This window comes from Rousettus aegyptiacus, unplaced genomic scaffold, assembly GCF_014176215.1.
Source record: "Rousettus aegyptiacus isolate mRouAeg1 unplaced genomic scaffold, mRouAeg1.p scaffold_m13_p_5, whole genome shotgun sequence".
NCBI classification, from domain to species: Eukaryota; Metazoa; Chordata; class Mammalia; order Chiroptera; family Pteropodidae; genus Rousettus; species Rousettus aegyptiacus.
Window position 1 is genome coordinate 30101163 of NW_023416308.1, and position 24495 is coordinate 30125657.

Genomic DNA, 24495 nt, shown 5'->3' on the forward strand with positions numbered 1-24495 from the left:
CCCAAACCTGCATGAACCACATATGTCCAATAGGTACAAGGGTTAGACAAGAGGCCTTTAGAACTGGGAGGTTCATCTGGACAGTTCCCAATAGCAGCATAGCCTGGCACCAAGACAGCTTTCACTCCTCCCATAAATATTAGTGTAGTAGCAGCTTTAAAGCAGCCATAGTCCAGTCTGTCTCTCTTTGGACTTGCTTCTGGTTGTGATCTCTGGCTTCTCCAGGCTTCAAAACATCCAGATATCTCTCATTAGAGGGAACTGTGGCCGAGCATCTTGACCTTGTTCTGGCAAGGCAGTTTTGATTCTCCCACATTAGCCTTCAGAGAAAAAGATGTGCGTATGTGTAGGTAAGGGCTTTTAATTAGGCATAAGTCTTGTCTCCCTAAAAGCTTGGACCTTGTCTACCTACACGTGCCTGTTTGCTACCTACATCTGCCAGCGCCCTTGACCTGCATTGCCAGCAAAGCCAGGAGCCTCCAGGCTTAGGGGACTCATACGGTTGCTTCTCAACATTCTGCTTAGTTTCCAACATAGCAGGAGACCCCATTGCTCTCCCAAGCTGCTGTGCATTAACAGCTTTAAAGTGGCCACACTCTTGTCAGTCCACATTTTGACTTACTGCTTGATGGAGTTCAGGGCTGCTCCAGCCTTTAAAATATCCAGGAGTGTCTTATTGGAGAGAAAATCTGTCCAGTTGCTTGGCCTCACAGTTCCTAGGCCGTCTAAATTTACCTAGATCAACTTTCAGAGGGGTAAATGCCCATGTGTAGGTGAGGGCTTTTAATTAGGCAAATACCTTGCTCCCCATAAAACCAGCCCCTTGGACCCTGCCTCTCAGGAGAGCAGTCTGGTTCCTGGTGCCCTGTGCCTTAGACCTGTGCTACCATACATGTGCAATAGACTCCCGGAGCCGCCATTCAAGCCCAGGGAGCTCACCAAGGCAGCTCCTAACTCCCTGCCTAGCCCCAGCTCGCAGAGAGCTTCAACCCTTTCTGAGTACTGTTAAAAGTTGGCAGTTTTAAAGCTGCTACAGTCCAGTAGGTCCCTATTTGGACTTGCTGCCTAATGAGATCTAGGGCTTCTGTAGCCCTCAAGACATCCCGGTATATCTCATTGGGGAGAACCATGTCTGACTAGCAAGATATCACCCTGGTGAAGTTCACATTTTTCCAGCTGAGCTCTAAGCAGGGGCAATGTACATATGTGTTTTTAATTAGGCAGATGCCTTGTTCCCCATAGAGCCAGCATCTGAAATCCTGCCTCTCTGGTCCCCAGACTGGCTCAGGGTGTATTGGTGCCTCAGAGCAGCATGCACAGTAGGCTCCCCAGGCAACCAAGGCCCTCTAAGCAACTGAAGCTTGTCAGGTGGTTCTCAACACCCTGCATAGCTCCAGCATGGGAAGAGCCCTAAACCCTTCTTGAAAATCAAATATCTTTATGAGGCAGCAGCTTTAAAGTGGTAACGGCTCAGTCAGTCCTCATTTGGATTGCTATTTGGTGGGGGTCCTATTCTCCAGCCATCAAAACCTACAGGTGTCTCTCATTGAAGGGAATCATGGACTGGCCAACAGGCCTCGCTTTGGCTAGGCAGTCCAGATTAACCGAAATCTGCCTTCACATATAAGCAAGTGAGGGCTTTTAATTAGGCAAATGCCTTGTTCCCCATAGAGCCAGCTTCTGGATTCTTGCCTCTCAGCAGACCAGCCTGGTTCCTGGTGCCCAGTATCCCAGAGCTGTGGGGCCTACACCTGTGCCACAGTGGAGAGAGGCAGCCTGGGCCCTCCAGCCCCAGCACCAGTTAGAAAATGTCATAGGAGAAAGAGACTTTTCATGATAACAGAATATAGAAACTTTATGGGAATAAGCCTAAAACAAATATACAAGGTTGTAAACTTCAATTTAAATACATAATGGAGACTTTAAGAAATGGAAAGTCTTCTAACTCGGAAGACATTATTTTTTAAAAGTTTAATTGAATATACTTTAATGTAATTCTAACCAAATCCCAAGAATTCATGGCATTTGTCAAAATAATTCCAAAATTCTTATTGTCCAATAAGAAAGCAAGATTCACTCTAGCACTTATTAAAATAGATAGCAATAACAGCAAACATTTATGCAGTGTTCATATGTGCCAGGTACTATTCAAGGAGCTTTCCAATTACTACATTCACTAATACAATTGGCCCTCACAAATGGGCCCATGTTGAAAGTGTGCTAATTACTAACAGAACTCATGACCATCAGCTTTGAGTGAGACTCAGAAAGAGAGAAGGCTGTCAGACAAAAGCAGGGCACCTGTCAGGTCAACAATCACCACCTGAAAAGCAGTTGTTGATTGCCTGCAACCCTGCACATCAAGAGACCATCCCACTAAACTGCTATAGTAAAATGCTACATTTGAAATTCTCCTAAAATAAATACTTGACAAACAGGACCGCATTATTTTCTTAATTCCAGAGCTTCAAAAAGTGCCAATAAGCTGCTTGGAGCAGCAGGGGAAAGAAAACAAAGCATATGCAAGTGCTCCATTCCCCTCCCTACCCCATCTGTAGATCCTGCTGCCTGCCTTTCTGTCTCTGGGCCATCGTGTTCTTCCATATCAGGTCAGCTAAATTGATCATGATAGGGCTTGAACATAGCTGGTTATATAGCCTCTGCGCATCTCTGAGGTTAGGCTGGGGACATGCTAACACAGCATCTTGTCAGAAACCAGAGTCAGGAACTGCCACATTTTTCAGCATTTTAATCATTTTTTAAAATAAGAAAATAACATGAACAAATAGGATTTTTATTTCAAAGCTCAATGTATATGTAAAAAGTATTGTAATGATTCTGTCTAAAAGTGTGAAAGACAAAGTATTAGGAGAGAAATGTGTAGGATTGTTTAACTTGAACACATAATTGATGTTTCCCATTGCTGCCCAAGCTATAACATGAGAGACTCCCAGAGAAAGGCTTGGAACTGAAAACCTTACAGACATGCTGATGGCTGTGAAAGTCATACTAGAACTTTAATTTTTTTACTACATTGAGGAGAAATTTTATTTACAAAAGATCCTAGAGGGATATCAAATGTTGAAAAACCTAAAACCTCTCAAACGCAAGAGATTTGTCACTCGGCTCATGCTCCCATTTGGATTAAAATCTCTGGTACCCATTTCTATAAAATGCTGCATAGGACATCAGGAAACATAATATTAAAAGGCAGAAAGTGAAAGGAGAGAACTATTTTGTAGTGGTTCAGATTTTGAGAGTGAACTTTTATTTTGATCTTAAAATGAAAATGCATCCATTTTGCTTTAAGAAACCTGAGCACAGAGGCATTTGCACCTGTCATAAGAGCTTACGAAGCTGGAAAAAATGCTAACCAAGAATTAAAGAATCAAAATCATAATTATGATGCAAAACTGGTCTGAGCAGGCTCTGACAGACTCATTCCTCCACATGCCCTTCCACTCCTAGTCTCTAGCACAATCTGGGCCTTAAATGGCAGCTTCATCCTGACCCAATGACTAACATTAATTGAATGGCATTTCTCTGAATAGATAATCAGAGAGAAAAGAAAAGGAAGCTGCATTGTTCTCTACTACATGTATAGGCCAGGAAGACAAATGAATCGAGTCTCTTTTAGAATGGCCTGTTCAGAGCAGTGGCACTTGAGGGGGTGGGGGAATAAAAATAGGCTTTCTATAAAATGCTGGTCCTTAAGAAAGTACAATTCATGACAGCATTGAACAAATATTTATTAAACATTCATTGCATTCCAGGGACTAAGCAAATGCTGGGATACAATGGGAACATGAACTGTAAGTAGGGACAGGTAAGGTCAGTGCTTTCCTGGAGCTTATGACTAGTGAGAGAAAGACAATAAATATAGAAAATAGAATATGGTGAGGCTATGCAGGAAATAAACAAAGAGCGAGGATGGACAGTATCGAGGCCCATGAGAGACAGTGCTTAGTGTTGTAAAACATAAATGATGTCACTTTAAAATGGAGTCATAACTGCCATCCCAGAGGAAGAGGAACTGCCTTGCACTTCTGTCTCAAATCTTTGGAATGTTAAAACAGGGCAAAATATCCTTTGGACTGACCCTAAAGCAACATTGTGTTCCAAAGAATGGTTCGTAAGGATTTTAAAAAGCAGATATAAGACTGAAATTAAAAACATTGTTCAGAAGTGTTGTGGAGACAGTTGGGAAGAAGAGTCAGAGTCTGGAAATGCTTTTACTAACATGGATAAGGGAGAGGGGAAATGGCAATGCTAGCAGCCCCCACCCCTGTTTCCATGGCTTTTTATTCTCCCTCACAAAGCTGGCTTTGCAAAACATGATTAGTTACTCTTAGGTTAGCAATTATAAACTGCAGCCAATTCCCAGACTCAGCCTCAGGGCCACGACTGTGTTATCAGCTACTTCTTCTCTGGTAACTTTTTCCCATTCTCATCCCTAGAGCAAGGAGTCCCAGAATAGGTCAGGCATGTGCGCCCTCCCTGCAATGTGTCCTTGTGTGCAAGTCCACATCTGCTCAGATGACTTTGTAGCTCCAAGCACCAGGCATCCCACCAGGACTGCGGGAGTTTCCCACAACATATCCCTCTTTTCTTTTTGCTGAATTTTATTCAGCATTACTGAGAACACAGCGGCCTGAGTCTTTCTTAGTCTTTGGCTTCTTGAGAATCTCTTTCAGACTAAACAAAGAAAAATAAGTAACAAACAAATTACAATCCAAGAAGCGATAGATGAGCCCAGTAACACATGAATTTGTGGAATAGGATGTAAGTCTTCATTACTATTGACCATACTTTGTAGCACTGTGATCCCCTGTAATTCAGGAAGCTGTTTTTGAAAAGTCTCAGCAATATGCGTTTGTAAATCTGTAATTAAACCTGAAGCATAACCATACCCCAAAATATGCTGTCTTATTTTATCCCATTCAAGCATACTTTCATTATACAATACAGGAGTTATACAAAAAGAAGTAATATTCCAATCACATTGAAGTTGCACACGTTTCTGCAAAGTAACAATTTGTTCTCTAACAATATAACTGCTTGCTGTAAATCTGCTACTTGACTTTGCAATACAGAGTCAATTGGTCTTTGAGAAGTACATAACTGTTCAGCAACCCGATGCCAGGTTCTAACATAATCTGCAGTCTGTACAGATTGATGCAGGGCCACTCCAGCCATGGCAACAGCAGCAGTAACAGCGATGACACCCACAACAGCAGCACTCAGCATGCCAAGGAATCTTTTAGCTCTTCTTTTAAAGTGGTCCATCAGTTGCTACAATATCATAGTGGCAGGAGAGTCCTGCCAGGGTCGAGACAATCTAACCAGCATCCATACTCCAGTTCTAGCTCTAAGAATATATAAGCTTTCATATGACTTAAAAGGAATAGAAGAGTTAATACAAGTGTAAAAAGAACAATATTTACATGAAACATAACCTAAAGTTTCATTCCACTTCACCCTGCCCTTCATAATGATATAGGGGAGCCGAACACAGGCTCGAGCAAAGTGAGTAACATTCTGATGAAAGGTGATATGAGAAGAACTCCCAGATTGAACTATGAAACCCTTCCATGCATGCATGGGAAATAAAGCAGCTCCTAACTTCCAATTATCATTCTGTAGCCCTTGATGGGGTAGTTGAGGAGATGGGGGGAAGACCCTCCATCATGCCAGACGATTGTGTTATTACTAGTTCCATCTGAAGAAATACTTACTGAACCATTCTCTGTCTTTCGGTGCCACCGCAAATTTACTTTTTCTCCCTTTGCTCGGGCAGAGCCAGAAGGACTCCAATCAATGACTCTTCCATGGGAAGTTTTAACTAAAACCGGAGCCTGTTCAGCTCGACACTGAGTCCACTGAACTCAATGTTCAAGTGTCTGAACTTTCAGAGTGGCACACTACGGTAAATCTGGTGGAAAAGTGTCATCCACAGGTTCTGTAACATTTTTAAATCCTACCATACGTAACAAAAACAAGTGACCTACCCCAGCATTCTGTTCAGAAGTCTGTAAAATTGTCAACTAAGCTTGAGCACCTAGCTGTAAACAGTGCTCTCCAGCTCCCATGCAAATTGGCATCCCTTCCGTTCCCAGTTCCCACCGTATAGTTCTCAATCACTTTCCCTTCTTCTTCAGGCCTGAGAGGCCCTCTGGTATCATAAGGTCCAGTTTATGTTAATTAGAATCATTAACATAAGCTACCACTGAAGCATCTCCCCATCCCACTGCCTTATTTACTGGGGGATTGGGCACGAACGCCCAATATGAATAATTTCCTGTCTCAGCTTGTACCCCACTTACCTGTGCTGTAATCAGGGCTGTCATTGCAAGGAATAGAGAAGTTGGAGTCATCTCCTGATCTGACTCACTGATTACTTGACGCTTCTCTCCGCTCCAGGAGCCTGACATTCTTGGCTGGGACCCAAAGCTTCTCTGTTCCTGTAGAGATATAAGCAAAACCTCGGCCCCATTTCAGTACCTCAGTAGGCACCCACTCCCCTTTCAGAGCCTTACTGGCTGCTGCAAAGGCTCACTAGCCTGTTTCACCCAATGCCGATGAGCCACTGTGCCACTTTGTTCATCTTGATTTAAAAAATTTAAAGTATATAATGCTCTATTAAGCCTTTGTCTCAGGGTATTCCATATTCCCCTTTTTCGTTTTATAAGCTTATCCTTCTTTGAAATGTTGCAGGAGACACCCCAAGGGTGTCTTCTGTGAACTCTGGTTTCCCCCCATTGCTTGCGCAGAAAACACAAAACAGAGAACACAAAACAGACACTCAGACAAGGACTATTACTGGGGTGAAGGTGGACCCAGAGAAGTTCGCCACCTACCACTTAGACAAGACTAAAGACAATAAACAGAACCTGACAACAGGGCACAGGAGGCGGCGTCCTGCAGCCTGGCCATGGTCCGGGAGATATGACTGTGTCCAGTCTCGCCACAGACCCCTGGTGACCGGTCAACAGAAACAGGAACAGAAAGGTACCTTAAAAAGCACTGAATTTTGTGATTTAGTCATTACTTTTCTCATCTCCAATACAGAATCATGTTATTTTCACTGTTGACTCCATGGTAAAATGTCCTAAGTTTTAGACTAATTAACCAATAAAAGAAAAAGGAAATCATTAATAGTTTTTAAATTTCAAGTTAGAGAAAGAACCTTTACCACACAATAATGAAACCTGAGCAATGCAAGTTTGTGACTATAAGAGTGTATTTCTTTCAATAATACAATTTTTAAAATTCCTTTTCCACCAGCGGCATTAGTTCCCAAGGACTGTCTAATGCTGTAGGCCCTTCTAAAATAGAGAATAAGTTAGTTAAAGCATATGTGGGGATACTGAGGGAAGGACGAAGTCAATTAAATCTCCCAATAATTTTTGAAAATCATCAAGAGTATTAAGAGCATCCCATCTAATTTCTATTTTCTGAAGAATAATTTTCTGTTGAAAAATTTTATACCCTAAATATTGATAATGAATAGATTTGTATGTACCCGAGACAAAAAATTAGTGTAACTCTCCCCAAGACTCAGAATAATTTTACTGAACGACTGAGGATGTTTCCCAGGTGGCTCCACTCGAGACCAAGCTCTTAACACTATTAATTTCACTTGTAACAAGATTTCTTCAGTCAAATGACATTGTTGTTCAATGGTAGTAAAGTTTCCTGTACCTGTCAGCTCTTCAAGAGTAGCCCCTGGAGGGTTTCGTGCTTGTTTCTAGGAGCCACCTGTTGGGCTTCCTCTCTCCACCAGGTTTTCATTTGCAAATAAGGACTTGGTTCTAATACAGTTTTTATAATAGCTTCCCAATCTGACACTAACAATTGTCATTCTGTGGCTACTCTATTTAAAAGACCTGTCTCATAAGTGGACTGCATGCCATATTCACTGATAGATTCTTTAAGTATTCTTAGGAAGTTATGTTCCAATGGAGTATATTGCACATTTATATCCCCCTGAGGAAATTGAGCACGGGGGTGGGGGAGAATGCCTGTCTCACTAGAGGGAACCCCATCAGCTGAGGAGTAGCTGTCTGGGAAGATTTTTCTCAACTACTCTCTTCATCCATTATTTCCTTAGTCAAATCAGGTGAAAGAGGAAAAGTAAATGAAACAGGACCAGTAACTGAAGGCTCTGCCCCAAATAAAGTATTTACAGGTGGCGCAGAGGGCTTTCTTGGTTCTTGAAAGTATCCTCCAGTTGGCCCCAATTGCAGTTGCTTCATCCTCTGATTTATTGCCTCTACTTGGGCCAAAAGAACCTGATACGATTCTCTACTGGGAGGAATGTGGCCTGCACATTCCTCTTCAGATGAGGACTCAGTAGATTCCTCTCGCTCATTACCAGACTCTATTTCTATATGATTTTCATAAACAGGTTCAGTTTCTTCTTGGCGTGTTGCCAAGTCAGTTGCAGTGCCCTCAGAGTCAGACTGCAGAGGCTGTAAAGTCTGAGAAATTAAAGTGCATAAAGATCAAACAGAAACAGGGATGGGATCCTCCTGTTGATGAGCTCTCCGCAAAGCTTTTATGACTTCTTTCCACACTTTAGCATTCAATTGAGATTTTCCCTCTGGCTTGAACCAGTAGCAGTGTCTACTTATATACAAAAACAATTCATGAAATTGACTTTTCTCCACTTCTACTCCTGAAGACAATAAGTGTCACAATAACTTAATGTACTGGATCTCCACCTTTGACAGAGAATTCCCCGTGCTAAAACTGTGTGCTAATAAACTATGCCGAAGGTGCCGCTTAACTCTGAGCAGACTTGCCCCTTTCGGTTTCCAGCTTAGTTCCGCACCCTTTTCTTCGTGCCCCACGTTGGGCGCCAACTGTTGCGGAGATGGTTGGGAAGAAGAGTCAGAGTCTGGAAATGCTTTTACTAACATGGATAAGGGAGAGGGGAAATGGCAATGCTAGCAGCCCCCACCCCTGTTTCCATGGCTTTTTACTATCCCTCACAAAGCTGGCTTTGCAAAACATGATTAGTTACTCTTAGGTTAGCAATTATAAATTGCAGCCAATTCCCAGACTCAGCCTCAGGGCCACAACTGTGTTATCAGCTATTTCTTCTCCGGTAACTTTTCCCTATTCTCGTCCCTAAAGCAAGAAGTCCCAGAATAGGTCAGGCATGTGCACCCTCCCTGCAATGTGTCCTTGTCTGTAAGTCCACGTTTGCTTCTGATGACCTTGTTGCTCCAAGCACCAGGCATCCTGCCAGGACTGCAGGAGTTTCTCACAGCAAGAAGTAGTGTCACGATGTTAATATAGCTGCACCAATAGAAACGCCTGCCTTCTATTGATGTAATTGCTCTTTCCTTTTCTCATAAATACCCCTTGCCTTTGTCTCCTAATCAGAACACTAATGTGGCTTTCTGCCTGAATCAGTGCTTCATGAATAGCTATTTTTCTTGTATCTTCACTAAATGCTTGTTGTCCCTCACTTTGGTTTTTTATTCTTAGGTTAACATGCCTTGTATCAGAATAGGGAGCTAAAATGGCCTCACTTTCATAGACCGTGTGCCCTGGAACTGGGTACAGTACCTACAGCTGCTTCCATGAACTTCTGTCCCCTCAGTTATGAAGTCCTCTTCAGTTTAGACCTCTCTCCTTTTTTGGAAGAGGTCAAATGCCTTTATTTGAGATCAAGAGGGGTTTTCCTCAAGGGAGGGGTTTTTCCTTCCAGGCAGGTGATTGCCTCAGGGATGAATGTCCTGGTGCTAGCATGCGGCAGGATGTCACAGGACCTTGCTATCACACAGAAAAAATTTTTTTTTTTTTCCTTAGGAAGGACTTTTCACAGCTCTCACCCTTATAAATGCCCTTTGGGGTGAAAAGTTTACACAGGGTTCCTGATGGATGAGTATCCGTATGGTTGTATGCTCTTTTGTTTCCTCTTCTTGTCTCTGTCTGTTATCATAAGAAAGATTCCATAAGGAGAGGAATCCAAATCTCTCTGGGACAATGGAATACATTCTTTGATTTATAATCAGAAGTTTTTAAAAGACAAAAAAAAAAAAATAGCTCTAAAAAAAATCCTAAAAGAAACTTTGCCCATCTAAGCAAGTACTTAAAAGTTCTTACTGTTTGTCCTGCCTGAATCCTGACAAGATATTTCAAATGATTTAATACTCTATGATTAGAAATTTGGCAATATTAGAAATAGGATTTTTAAAACTTCCTCAGGAACTTTTGAGGACTTCCTACAGATAATAAGAAAAGTAAACACAGCCCACAACTTCCTGAGACTAAACAAACTAAAGGAAAAACGTGGGAAAAGAAAGCTTTTCAAAAGCACAAGCAGCTAAAAATGTTCTCTTGCCTAAGTAGTCACCTCCCTATTCTCCTTAAATAAGTGTTCATCAAGGACAAATAAAAATCTTAAAACCTTAGCTATCTCAATGAATAAACAACTTATTTCCACTGTTATAAATTAATGGGTTTCTAGCATGTCTCTGGAACAAATGCTACCCAAGAATTAAATAACTGAAATCATAATTATGTGTCTATCTATATAGGTGCATATATGACTACTTCCAAAGGAAATTATTAGTCATTTTATAAAAAGAGCTCTTTTTGTCTTAAAGAAATTAAGTGCTTATATAAATTAAGAAATATAACAAAAACTAACTCAAAAGCTTTTTGGGATTGTGTGACTTGGGAAATTATTAATATTAAAGCTAATTTAAGTTTTTGGTTTAAACAGACATGTCTTTAGAATTACAACATTTTACAATGCACAGGACAGCCCCCACCGCACAGAATCATCTGACCCAAAAGAGTAATAGTGCTGAGGTTGAGATGCTGCTCTATGACAAAAGTTCTCTAAGTGGGGTCCTCAGACCAGCAATATTGGCATCACCTGGGAACTTGGTGGAAATGCAGATCTTCAGGCCTCAACCCAGACCTACCGTTAAGGGTGGAAAATCTTCAAAGTGAGCCAACTAGCTAAGTCTGCTACAGGGAAGAAATATCTTTCGATACCAGAAATCCTACCTGCTTGGGTGTGGGTTTAGAAAATGTATTGTATAGGATACGAAAATGGCCAGTGTCTGCTTCTGTAATCTGCTCACTTATTAACCAGAGTGTAGTACAAGGTGATGTGTTTGTATTGCGTAATGGTCAACTTCTGCTTTCTGTAAACTGCTTACTTGTTTAATGTAGTTTTAGGGTTTGAGAACTGCCTTTTTTGAAATTGTAAGAGTGAAGACTTCCCAGTAAATCAGTAACAAGGAAGTGATTCCTTGAGACACCAAAGTCCCAGGAAGAGGCACAACATTCCAAGATACAGATAACAAGACTGCCTACCAGGCTATGTTTGATCTAGCAATTCCCCAGATACATTTATCTTTGTAAAGGACATTAACGGTTAACTTCTGCTTTCTGTAATTTCCTTACTCTCTCTTTGTTCTAAGATGTAGGCTGAGGCTTTATAAAACTGCCTGAAACAAAGACCCAGGGCTGATTCTCTTGTGGGGAAGAGTCAGTCACCGGGCGGCTAATAAAGGCTCATAATTAATCTCAATTGGCTCCGTGGGTCTTAAATTTGATCGCACCACCACACTACCGAATCAGAAATCTAGAGATGAGGCCCAGCAATCGTGTTTTCATGAGCTCTCAAGTGACTGTGAAATATATTAAGATTTATGCTCTATGAAAATTAAGAGCCTGTGACATGGGACTACCTGACTTTTTCAGCTCTGCAGGATGAAAGAGAAGCAAACGTCAGAGGAAGGGAGCCAGGCAGCCATTTTGCTGCTCTCTCCTTCATGGGCTTTGACGGACAGATGTGGGTTGTGGTGGAGCAGTGAAGGAAGTGCTGAGCAGAAAGCTCTAGGCCAACAGCCTCTGCGGTGTCCTTTTCTACATGAGTGCTGCGGGACCCCTGGCATTTATGGATACGAGCGAGGAATTTACTCATGATATTGATTCTAGGGGTTGACTGGGGGCTGATTTCCACCCCCTGTACAACTGGCCTGGCCCCAGGTCCCACCAAAACTCATAGAGCCTCTTAAGTCCAGCTGCAATTCCTTTTAGTCTTGACTTAGGAGCTTTCTCAGCAGCCCTTGGTGCAGTGCCAACTCACCCCCATGGTAACTCACACTTCCAGGCTCCCCAGAAGCCTGCCATTTAATCCCAGGGCCTGTTTATGAGGTGCTGGAATATGGAGAGGCTTGAACAAGTGAAGCTCCATAGATTCTGCCTCTGCCTGCCCAAGCTGATTCACCCCAAGAACTGAGATGGCCCTCCCTGCTCTTTGCTATGGCTCAGGTTTGCAGCCACCCACAGGAGGGCTAGTGGTAGATAAAAGAATTAAGAAGAGCTGTGAATAAGGTGTCAAAGGTGATAACCAGGAGGTAAGTGAAGAATGGTAAGGCAATGAGAGGCACCAAATAGGGTAGTTGGTTGGCATAAGTCTCAAAGAAGCAGGTTTTCACCTGAATATTAAAAAGTAATGGTAGGGAACAAGCATTGGGAAGGAAAAGGAAAACACTTTTTTTTTACACTGTAAACACAAAGTATATGTGAACTGCCTGACATTTCCTGCATTAACTTTTGTATCTTATTTGGTTTCTTGGAAAGATCACATTTGCTACATTTACATTTGTAGAGTCAAGTATTCTGAACATCTCATTTTTTTCAACATTTTATTTGGTGGTCAGCAATACAATAAAGGTTTACACTGAGTAGCTTTATTTTGTTGTAGACATCAGAAACTGACAGATTATCTAACTTATATGAAAAGAGGAATGTCCTGGAAGGTTAGGAAGAGGATGGCAGACCCAAAGCAGGGCTTGGGATAAACAGAGAAGCCAGGGTAGTTCCAGAAGCTTAGGTGTCAGGACTGGTAGGATACTCACAGCAAGACTCTTGAAATGACTCAGCTCAATCAATTTCTACTCTGTGTCATACCACTCCAGATTCAATATCCTGGAAAATAAAGTCTGATTGGTCTTTGTATGTCCCAGTGCAGGGCTTAAAGGGCATCTTATCAGTCTCACAAAGGCTCTAACGAAGGGAACGTAGAGGAAGGGAGGCTGGGCACACAGACACCAGACATCCACTGTGCACAGGCCCAGAAAGGCTGCAACACTGTTACCTGCTGGGACTGGGCCATGCGTTCCTTGACTATAGCAACCTGAGAAGGGGGCCTGGAAAAAGTGCCTGGGAATTATGGAACATGGCAGTATGACAATCGTGGTGACCACTTTGTACGTTATCGAAATGCCTAACCACTGTATTGTATGCCTGACACTAATATGATATTTTATGTCAACTGTAATTGAAAAATAAATTAAAAAATAAATTTTTAATAAGAGCAGTAGGAAATATAAGTTTTATAAAAGTCAAGACGTGGAGGATGTTGGGACCTTGGCTTACAATAAGACAGATAGATATCCAGAAAGCACAGTGGAAATGTCTGGAAGGAGGGGAGGCAGAGAGAGTTGGGCTAAGGCAATTAGCAGAGTGGGCTAGTTAGGTCAGCCTAAAATGGGAGGTGATGAGTGGAGTTGTGACAGGTCTAAGAGAAAATCTGGCTATCATGCAAGGGCAGTGAGGAAGGGGTCAGGTTCCAGGGAAATAATGTACCTTCTGCCTTCTTTATCCCTGTCTCAACTAGAAAGATCCCAAAATATTTTCCCAGATTCTGCCTATTACCCTCCAGAACACCATACCTAGATGAGAGTTCTCTGTGAACTGGATCATTGTGCCAGCTTTAAATTCCTCAAACACGATGATCTGCGAAGAAGAAGGTGGGCATGCCATGAGGTTCACGTTCTAGCCCTGAGGCAAGGCAGAGTCCAAGCAAAGTGCTTTGGGAGGTGGGAAGTACAGTGAGGGGAGTTTACTTTATTTAATCCAGGATGAAGCCAGGGTCCTGGAAGGTAAAGGGTTTCCTGGGGACCTATATTCCAGTAGCGTCCCAGGTTTTTTCCATTGATGAATATTACTCCTTTTGTCCAGCCCTAAAAAAGATTGGAAAAGAGGATTCAAGATCTTAGTTCTAGATGTAAAGACACAAGGGGCGAAAATACACACACACAGACACGCACACAAACCCCTCATATACCATGATCATAGACTTAGACACACTCACACAGGATGGATTACAGGATGGCCCCAGATGGGAGGTGACCTAAAGATTTCTGTGCTCCTGCTGCTGGCCTGAGGTTGGCTCAATAGCAGGCCTCAAGAAGGAGGGCACTGATTTCTATTTCATCTCCCTGCATCTGTCCCAAGTCAGAGAAGGGCATTTCCATTTACTATCAGGTGTTTATCAGAACATGCTGGGCCCACAACCTAGGTAGAGTTGTAGAATTTCATGTGTAGCAGTAAGTATGCCTTGGAATTTCACCTACAACATCCCCACCATTATGTCTAGGGATTAGTGGACCATGGTCACTAAATTCACCATGGATTCTATAGCTGTCCATACTAGAGCACATTAGTCTGTCTGTCACATTTGTTTATCCTCCACCTTGCATCCTTGTCAACAGGAAAAGTCAGCATCTGCAGAGTAACTAAGGTCCCTAGGAGCCCAGATTTGCTTATGCAGGGCAAGGCTCATGCACCAAGGAGCTTTTTCTAAACGGTTCTTTTGGGATAGGAGGTTGCGGGGGTGGCACATAGGCAGGGGAGAAATATCACTAACCTCCAGCTTTACAAAGGTGTCATTCGGGTAATTACCAACTCTCAGGATACCACGGAAGAAGGCAGGGCCCCGAAATTGGAGTAAGACTGGTTTCCACATGTTGGGAATGTCCCTAAGAGAGTCAAACACGAGTGGAAAGGTCATGCCTTTCTTTATGTGTCATTTGTGACTTTTGAGGTAAGTCTGTTTTCAGCCGGAGCCAGGTATCCTTCCTACAGCACAGGCAAATGCCATTTACGATGTATGACTCAGTAAGTAAAACGGAAGACCAGGAGTTGGGTGAACTATAGGACGCTCACCACTGTGCCCCAGACAACTACAAAATTGGGGTCATTTCCTTCAGTATTCTGGATTTTGATCTCTTATTTGAAAACCAAGGGGTTTATTCTGGATGGTCTGAGTTTCATCTCCGAATGCTTACCATCTTTGGCCAGTCACCTTGAGTCAACAGTTGGCACCTACCATTGTAGGAATTTAGTGCTCATCTCCAGACTATATATTTTAAATCTTCTTAATGGAGACTTGTTCAGATAGATATCCCCAGTTAAACCTGTAGAAGAAGGAAGAAAGGGAGCATGAAGGAAGCAAGAAGGACACAAAGATGTGAACTGGCTGTGGTCAGGGCTCCCCTGAAGGAAGACACTTTCCAGGCTTCATTAGAAGGATTTCTATAAAATCCTACATAGATTCTTCCTCCTGAGTGTACATGTACATACCTTAGAGTGGAGCATATATCTCCCACATTAATAGTGCAGAAGTTACCAAAATTCCCACCAGGTCTGTCTAGCACAGTGGCTCACGCTAACTTTAACTCACAAGTAGGTCAAAGTACTTGGTGCGTGACTCTGTGCCCTGGAGTCCAGGGGGAAGACCAAGGAAAGAACAAGACACAGGCACTGGGCTCCAGAGAAGGAAAAATCAAACTCTAACGCTTAATCTTTCAAGGGCATTTCTACAGCTATCCTCCCAGAAAGGCAGTGCACTGGCTTGGTTATTGGAGAACATCCTTGTGGGAACCTAGGAGAAAGGACATCATCATCCTTTCCCATCAAAGCAAGCCTAGGTTATATTTTCCACGCAGGTGTGTCATTGGTTGAGATATCCTGCTCTCTTTCAAACAATGTACCTGGCCATAACTTTCCTTAGCCTGGGGGAAGAACAAAAGGAATTTAGTGCCTCAAGTCTCAAGCTTCTCCATTCTGGGGCCCACCTTTTCTCTCCTTATTGATATCCTGCCCATAGGCGAGTCGGCCTTGATTTTCCACTAGGATCCTCAATGTCAGGTAATCCTTGGAGACCTGTCCAACACAGACCAGCCAGAATGGTGACCACTCATGCACTCTTCTGTAGACCAACTAGGTCTCCCATGAAACTAAGATTAGGTCATAAGTAGGGTGGTGGTAGAGCAAGCCTACAGACCTCCAGATCAGAGTCAAGCCAACCCTGTGGGCTCCTGCTCCCCACCACACCCCCCTCCTTAGCCTTTCAGGAAATAAGAGTCCCTTATACATTTTACCAGAGATTCTACTGAGGCTGGTGACCAACCCACAGTCTTTTGAACAGCAAATATCCAACACAAATAAATGCTCTGCTCACCCAAAGCATATACACTTTTACCTCAGAGGTACACATAGCTCCCCCTCATCCCCATCTGGCTCCTACATAAGGAGCAATGCCAAGGGCAGTTGAAGAGAAATAGGCTACCATGGGGCCAGACCACGCTGACAATTGAGCCCAGGGCCTAGGCAGGTGCTAGAATTATTAGTCCATTAACATTGGATTATATACATTTTCCCTGGGAATGGTCAGCTGTTTTGTGGAATGATCCAGGACTCCTATATACTGCTGATCCAAAAAGACCTGTCAAAGAAAGAGGAAACTGCCATTAGGTCCTCACAAAGAAAATGGGAAAAGGAGCCTTGGAAAAGCAAAGAAAATGTCAAGTTCTAGAGAAACAATTCTTTGTCTCCCAGAAAATTACAAGCTGGCTACAAGTTCACAAACAAAAAACAAAACAAAAAAAATACATGTTTAAAGCAGTAGTAGTAGAGACATGAGATGTATGACACAAAGTCCAAAGAAGAGTAGACTGATACCTAATCCAGGCCCTGGCTCCACTGTAGGGCAAGGAGGGAAAGGAAAATTTAAACCTTCAGGGAATGAGGGAAAAAGGGAAGTAGAGAATGAATGAATATGGTGAAAGAAATGATGACAAAATGGGAGGCAGGGATCTCTAGATACAAAAGGTGCCTGCCTGGCCTGCTTGCATGGGTTCACCTCTATAATGAATTCGGTCTTCCTGGTTTCTCCAGATTCTCATCCAGAAATGCTACTGCTACCACTATATCTGATTTTAGGGATGAGTTGAATGTGAATTCATTTCTTTTCTATTACCTACTATATCGCTTTAGCCCCAGGTTAAGCCACCCAGCAGACTCTGCTCTAGCCATGGAGACTGGAGAAGAATACATAATTTGGAGATTGCTTGAGATAGATCACAATTTTTTAAGTGAAATTTGACTAGGACATTATAAAAATTAAAAGCCACAAAGATTAAAAAACAGAAATGTTAATTTATACAGAACATGGGGTTCACATTTTAAGCTTATTAAAGTCTAACTACTATATATTCTATAATCATTTACTGAACACCTGAAGAACTAAATATTTCCCTGGGGCTGGAGTCACCCAGGTTAAAACACAGCCCTAGCTGTTGAGCAATGCAGAGAGTTACACAAAGAAATTATTAGAACACTCCAAAATAGCAAATGTGAAGCTATAGATGGACAGTACAGACAAAGGAATAACAAATCCTAACCAACAGCAGAGTTCAGACTATTTCACAGATGTGATAATATGAAAGGCTGCAAGTGGAGAAGTAGTATGATGAGATTTTTATCTTGGAAAGAAAACTCTGTGAGGGAGGGATTTCACAAGGAATATACAAAAGTGAGCTATCTGGCATAGGGAGATCACCTACGAAGTTCTAACAGCAGTAGAAGCAAGATACAAAGATGATTCTAAGGCAATGACAGCATGGGTTTTAAAAGACTAGTTGTGTAATGTTGCATCATACAAGCAGGGGCCAGTTGACAATAAGGTGTGAAGATAGGATAATGGGAGGATGAAAGCATCATTTTCAGGTTGGGAGGCCTTGAGTCTATGAACTTATGTGAGGAATATAACACGAGGTTTATTTAGGAAGCTAATAAATTTGATTTTGGACATGAGTTTAAGAAGCCAGTGGAACATACTTCTAAGTAGAGACAAATGTTATACAAAACGCAAGAAATATGGGTCTTCAGCTAAGGAGAAAGGGAGGGTTGGAGTCATAAAGGAATACTGTAAGCCTTAGAAGATGATATAGACCACACAGAGAGTATAAAGAGCAAGAAAATTTCATCAAGAACTGGAGAAAATGGCTCTTAGAATGAGATCAGGAAGCCTTTAACCTTGACTCCGCTACTTTCTAGTCAAATATCCTTTGAAAATCGAACTTCTCTGAGATTTCCTCATTTGTAATAAATACACTAGATGGGTATTTTGAAAATGAAATGAGAGAGCCAACTGTGATGTGCTATGTAAATGTTAAGGATTCCTGTGCAATAAGTACAGGGACTTCTGAAGCTCTTTCCAAGTCTTCTTAAGAAACAACATTAACTCCCATAAGAGTTCAATGAAGACCCTCCCAGGAATGTATACATACCTTAGACCTATATTTCCACATTTCATTTACATATAAAACATTTCAGTGAAGAGACAGAGGTTAAGAAAAAGTGATTTTTTTGAAGGTCAAAGATGTTTGACTATTGTTTAGTCATTTACCTCAGAAATACCATTGGATTTTACTAGCAGAGAAGAGCCACTGGGACTCACCCTTTGTTCCCTACCTGACCCCGATCTCGAACATGACCCCTTGAAGTGAGGATGCCTCCAGTGAAGATGACAGTCTCATAAAGTATATACCCATAGGACTGACCACTCCCTTGCTTCACAGACAGCTTCTCCATACAGATTGGCTTGGCAGACATGATGGGCTGTGGCAGAAACAGGAGCAAAAACCAGGCTGAAGGTTGGATGGAAAGAAACATTTTAGATTATGCCCCTTCCTCCCCATTTCAACCCCCACCCAAAGCCCACTTTTCCAAAAGAGTGACCCCAAGAGTCTTAGAGACAAGAGTATACAAAAATAATTTATAATAATAATGTTTAAGTGTCACATATTAATTGCCCCTTTTGTTTTCCAAACTTACCTCATATTTCTCTGCATGTGCTAGCCAGTAATATATTCTTCTTTTTTTTTAAGATGGAAAAGTTGAAGTCAATAAAAGGGAATGATTTGTTGAATTTCTTCATCAATTCATGGTAGAGCCTGAACTAGACTCCACTGAACTAAGCCTTTCCCTCTTTTCTCTTTTGTCCAAAGGCTATCCCTTGGTTCTATGAACAGAAAATGCCTACCTGCTCCAGGTAGGGCATGATGTCCCAAAGTGGTATGAAGTATGATGTTGTCACCGACTTATATTTAGCCACAGGTTTAGAATCTGGTTGGTGGGTCATGGGAACCTCTGCAATGAAAAACAGGGGATTAGGCCATACCAGAATCCTCCTTCAATCACATTGAAGGGCACGATGTACTCTGCTCTCCCAAAGCCACTAAGAATGAAGGACATAGTCACAGGGCATGCATTCCCAATTCCAGGAAGAGTCATAAGGTAGACAATAATTGAGTATGATTCCTTTCATATCCATAGGCTCTGAGGAAGAGAGCCCTGCTGTCCTGGAAAAGCAGGTGGCACATCAATCCCACTGCTGGATCACTAGTTATCAACCCTGGCTGCTCATCATAATCTCCTAACATTCAGTAGGAAAATATGTACACTCAGATTCTGCCCCTTCCTCCCCATTTCAACCAAGACAAACTTATAGCTCTGGGAAGGGCCTGGCACCTATGGTTTTAGAAGTTCCACAAAGGATTCTGATACAGAGCCAACCAAGACTAAGCAACACAGCCCTAGATGTTGAATGCTTAGAGGGTAGGCTCTGTATCTTGTTCATATTTGAATCCCCAGGGCCAAATGATAAAATAAACTAGAGTCAATTGGACATCTCCCCCCAAAAAAACATCTTTAGGATGTTCCCTCGTTCTCCTTGTCACTTGAGGGACTGAATTATCATTCAGAATGAGGTTATTGCTAGTACCTATAACAGAGTTAAAAAACTGTTGAAAAGTGAAATACTCAGGTGTATATCTTCCATCCTCTGTCAGCAGTGCCCCATAGTCTGGAAAATATAAATAAATATGTCACTCTATTAGAAAGCCCCAGATTCAGTAAAAGAAAGGATGAGAACTTAGTACTGAGCAAGAGGATTCTTAATACAACAGCTCTAGGATGAAAACTTTTGGCATTAGACAGAAAATACTACGTCCCAGTTAGTTCAAACCAAGAAACATCTCCCATGCTTGGTAGAGCTTTTGATTAGAGGCAAATAACACTAGTCCCTGGGTATCCAGTAAACCCTGTCTGAGAGCCCAAGGCTACTCTAATCCAGTAGGTTCTCCTTCCTATTCAATTTCTAATTGAACTCATTTCTTTCTTTCACCCTTGACTTTTCACTTGGTCTCTTGGTTTGTAGACTGAGGAAGACCTATTAATACTTTAGTGCTATTGGGAGATCCAAATAACTAGTTTTACAATGAACCACCAAGAACAAGGGACGGCACAGCAGATAGACAAGGCTGAGCTGCAAAGTCCCAGACAGCCTAGATTCTAGCGGTGGGTGAGTTCTAGCACTGTCAAGAACAAATATTTAACCCTCAATCCCCAGCCTTTGTTAAAGGCAAAGAGAGGAACAGTTCCAAAGACTGGTCTCAGAGGTCCACCTCAAGAAGCTCTAGTCTCAAATGGGGGAGTAGCCTAGGTTGGAGACAACTGCGGGGCATGAGTACTTGCCATAGCTGGTGACCGCAGGGAGGTAATTTTTCAAAGAAGAAGCTCCACCAATAAAGCCGAAGTTGGTTCCACCATGGAACATATAGAAGTTGAGGGAGAACCTTAAGTTGAACATTTCATGCACGTCTTTCATTAACACTGCAGATAAGAAGAAAAGGAGAAATGGGGGAGATAATTAAAGTTTGAGAGAATTAATAGTCCCTCACTGGGTTTTCAAATTGCATATATTAAACATTTGTTTGTACATCTTTATCTTAGGTAAATATGTGTCCAGCTCAGTGTTTCTGAAGCACTTAGTAACTTCTCACCGTGACTGATCTGAAATCATAGCATGAAGAACATTTACCTTCAAATCACATTTTAATGATATTTGTAAACTCCCCTGGAAGGACATGGCAGATAATCTAGACCAGATAACATTTTACTTCCATCCAGTACACATTCATTAAATTGCCTTGTCAAAACAATTCATTCTAATTATATTAGTGGCCTTAACAAATTATATTCAGAATGGAAACCCTGCTAAAAATTCAAAATTCACTGACCTCTGAGGTGACCATTCTATGCTATCATTTTACCTGTAAGGTCTCTACTTCTTATAAAATATAATATTTTTATTTTTCAATTATAGTTGACATACAATATTATATTAGGTTCAAGTGTACAACATAGTGATTGGACATTTATATAACTTTCAAGGTGATCACCCTGATAACCTAGTATCCATATGACACCATACATAATCATTACAATATTACTGACTATATTCCCTATGCTGTACTTCACACCCCCATGACTATTTCGTAACTATCAATTTATATCTGTTAATCCCTTCCCTGCAACCCTCCTCCCATTTGTCAACCATCAGAATGTTCTCTGTATCTTGTTTGTTTTGTTTGTTCATTTGTTGTTTTTTAGATTCCACATACAAGTGAAATCATAGAATATTTCTTTCTCTGACTTATTTCACTTAGCATAATACCTTTTAGGTCCAACCACGGTGTTGCAGATGGCAAGATTTCATTCTTTCTTATGTCTGAGAAATATTTCAATGTGTACATGTATCACTTATTTTTCATCCATTCATCTACTGATGGACATTTAGGTTGCTTCCATATCTTGGTAATTGTAAATAATGGTGCAATAAACATGGATACATGTATCTTTTAGAATTAATATTATGGGTTTCTTCAGCTAAATACCCAGAAGTGGGATTATTGGGTCCTTCTTTGCCTCTTGTTAGTCTTTGTTTTAAAGTCCATTTTGTCTGGTACAAGCATTGCTACTCCAGCATTTTTTTCATTTCCATTTTCATAAAATATCTTTTTCCATCTCTTTGCTTTCACTGTGTGTGTCTTTTGATCTGAATTGACTCTCCTGTGGACAACATATTTAAGGGTCTTATGTTCTTATGTTCTTATCTTCAGCCACCCCCATGTCTTCTGATTGGAGCATTTATTTATTGACATTTAAACTAATGTAAATATAGTGTAAATACTATATATGTAGTTATTGACATTTTATTATTCATATGTCCTGTTTTTTTTTCTCCTCCTTAAAATTCTTTTAACATTTCTTGTAATACTGGTTTGATGCTGATGAACTCCTTTAGCTTTTTCTTGTCTGGGAAGCCCTTTATCTGTCCTTCAATTTTAAGTGATAGCTTTGCTGGGTAAAGTAACCTTGGCTATAGGTTCTTGCTTGTCAACATTTTGAGTATTTCATGCCAATCCCTTCTTGCCTAAAATGTTTCTGTTGAGAAATCAACTGACAGTCTTATGGAAGCTTCCTTGTAGGTAACTGCTTTTCTCCTGCTGCTTTTAAAATTCTCTCTTTAACTTCCGGCATTTTAATTATGATGTGTCTTGATGTGGGCCTGTTTGGGTTCATCTTGTTTGGGACTCTCTGCAATTCCTGGGGTTGTATGTCTATTTCCTTCACCAGCTTAGGGAAGTTTTCCATCATTATTTTTTCCAATAGGTTTTCAATTCCTTGTTCCCTCTTTCTTCTCTTTCTAGTATCCCTATGATGCGAATGTTGTTATGTTTGATGCTGTCCCAGAGGCCCCTTAAATTATCCTCATTTGGGGGATTCTTTTTTCTTTTTGCTGTTCTCATTGGGTGTTTTCTGCTACCTTGTCTTCCAAATCACCAATTTGATCCTCTGCTTCATCAAATCTACTGTTCAATCCCTCTAAGGTATTCTTCATTTCAGCTCTCACATTATTCATTTCTGACTAGTTCTTTTTTATGTTTTCTATCTCCATTTTCATGTTTCCTATCTCTTTGTTGAAATTCTCACTGACATCATTAAGTACCCTTATAAACTAGTGATTTGAACCCTGCATATGGTAGATTGCTTGTATCCACTTTGTTTAGTTCTTTTTCTAGAGCTTTGTTCCTGTACTTTCACTTGGGACATGTTTCTTTATCTAATTTGACTGCCTTCTTCCACTAATTTCTATGTATTAGGTAGAGTTGCTATGTCTCCCAGTCTTAGAAGAGTAGCCTTATATAGTAGGTATCCTGTGGGGGCTAGTGGCACTGTCTCCCTGGTCACCTAATCTGGATGTTCCTGGTGGGTACCTTATATGGGTTGTGTGTGCCCTGTGGTAGCTTAGCCTCAACTGTTCTTGGCATGTCAGTGAAAAAGATTGATTCTCAGGTTAACTGGTTATTAGGACTGGCTATGACTACAGCAGAGGAGCTGTTGTGCAGGGGCTGGCCTTATAGAGTGGGATTTGCTTTAGCAAGTTTCTGATGCCTGCTGAGTCTGCCCTTTGAGTGCATCATTTGTGGAGGTCATTGAGTGTGTTCTGGTATGGTCTGAAGGTGGCTACCAGGTGTGTTGGTTCTGAGACTTATTGGGAGAGGCTCTGGTATAAGCCAAGGTCAGCTACAAATTCACACTTGGCATGAGCTACAGAGTGATATGCAGATTGTTGTTACTTGTGCTGGGCTTGGAGACGCCAGCGAGAGGCTAAGCTGTGAACTGAAGCAGGCTGCCGCTAGTGCTGCACTTGGGGCTGCTTAGCAAGAGGTATAAAGCACTCTGAGGCTAGATGTTGCTTTTTTAGGGTTTGGAACCTTTGAGAAATTTTAGGAAAGTTCACAGCATAAACCAGGACAGGCTGTTTGGGTGGGCCCACAAGTTGAGTGAGGTAAGGCCTAAGAGAATCACCAGGGCAAGGTGATGTTAGCTAGGTTGATAGATACTCAGTTATGGCACCTGCCTGGGTAGAAGGACACAACGAATGAACAATAGCTTCTGTCAGCACTTCTTCTGGTAGAAAGATGCCCCCCAGCCCTTGCCCTAAAGCCAGACAGCCCAGTTCCTCCCTATATGTTGCTGGCACCTTTCAAGCTGCTGTCCCAGGACTAGAGCTCAGAACAAGTAAATTCAGCAGTCAGTAAGCCTGTGCCCGGACCCCTTAAGAGGATGCTTTGTTGTCGGGAGCCATTAAGAGACACTGAAGAAGTCACGTAGCTGATAGCTGTAGAGCAGCTGCTGAGACTGCTTAAACAAAGGTTCTAGGAAGCAGGGTGTGGAGTTAAACATTACTGACCCTGGAGGGGAGGTCTGCCTCCTAAAGAAATCCTTTTAAGATAGTGGAATGTTTTACAGCCCAGAAAAGGATGTTTGTACCCTGAGGGAAGGATATATAGGAACTTATGTAAATGTCAGCAATCCTATGGTAATGTACATTGTGCTTTGCCATTGTACTCTGTGCTTTGCTATTGTACTCTGCTATTGTATCCAAAAACTTATATAAAGGCTGTGTGGGGGCTGCAGCAGTGACTGTATGCCCTCCCGAAGCGCTTTCCTATCTTCTTCTTTCTTCTTAGGCTTCACCCC

At 41.7% G+C, this 24495-nt stretch overlaps 1 protein-coding gene and 2 pseudogenes across 8 annotated transcripts in view; all 3 read right to left on the minus strand.

The window, feature by feature from the left end:
- Positions 1-4609: 4609 nt before the first annotated feature.
- Positions 4610-5623, minus strand: LOC118602996 (annotated as a pseudogene).
- LOC118602997 lies at positions 5600-6458 on the minus strand (annotated as a pseudogene).
- A 5079-nt stretch (positions 6459-11537) lies between these two features.
- The window catches only part of LOC107516626 (beta-galactosidase-1-like protein 2), a 54518-nt gene continuing 41560 nt past the window's right edge, over positions 11538-24495 (minus strand). For 4 of the 8 annotated variants that reach the window (XM_016156541.2, XM_036221276.1, XM_016156540.2 and 1 more), the window contains 11 exons: positions 20641-20778; positions 19889-19969; positions 19148-19254; positions 18577-18723; positions 16475-16546; positions 15897-15984; positions 15149-15236; positions 14687-14798; positions 13884-14000; positions 13710-13773; positions 12089-12963 (listed from right to left, as the gene is read on the minus strand). In XM_016156541.2, coding sequence (XP_016012027.1) covers positions 12956-12963; positions 13710-13773; positions 13884-14000; positions 14687-14798; positions 15149-15236; positions 15897-15984; positions 16475-16546; positions 18577-18723; positions 19148-19254; positions 19889-19969; positions 20641-20778 — 1022 coding nt within the window. In that variant the 3' untranslated portion in view covers positions 12089-12955. Of the gene's footprint in view, positions 12964-13709; positions 13774-13883; positions 14001-14686; positions 14799-15148; positions 15237-15896; positions 15985-16474; positions 16547-18576; positions 18724-19147; positions 19255-19888; positions 19970-20640; positions 20779-24495 lie in introns of all 8 variants that reach the window. The other 4 variants (XM_016156538.2, XM_036221275.1, XM_016156535.2 and 1 more) reach the window with 4 other exon arrangements.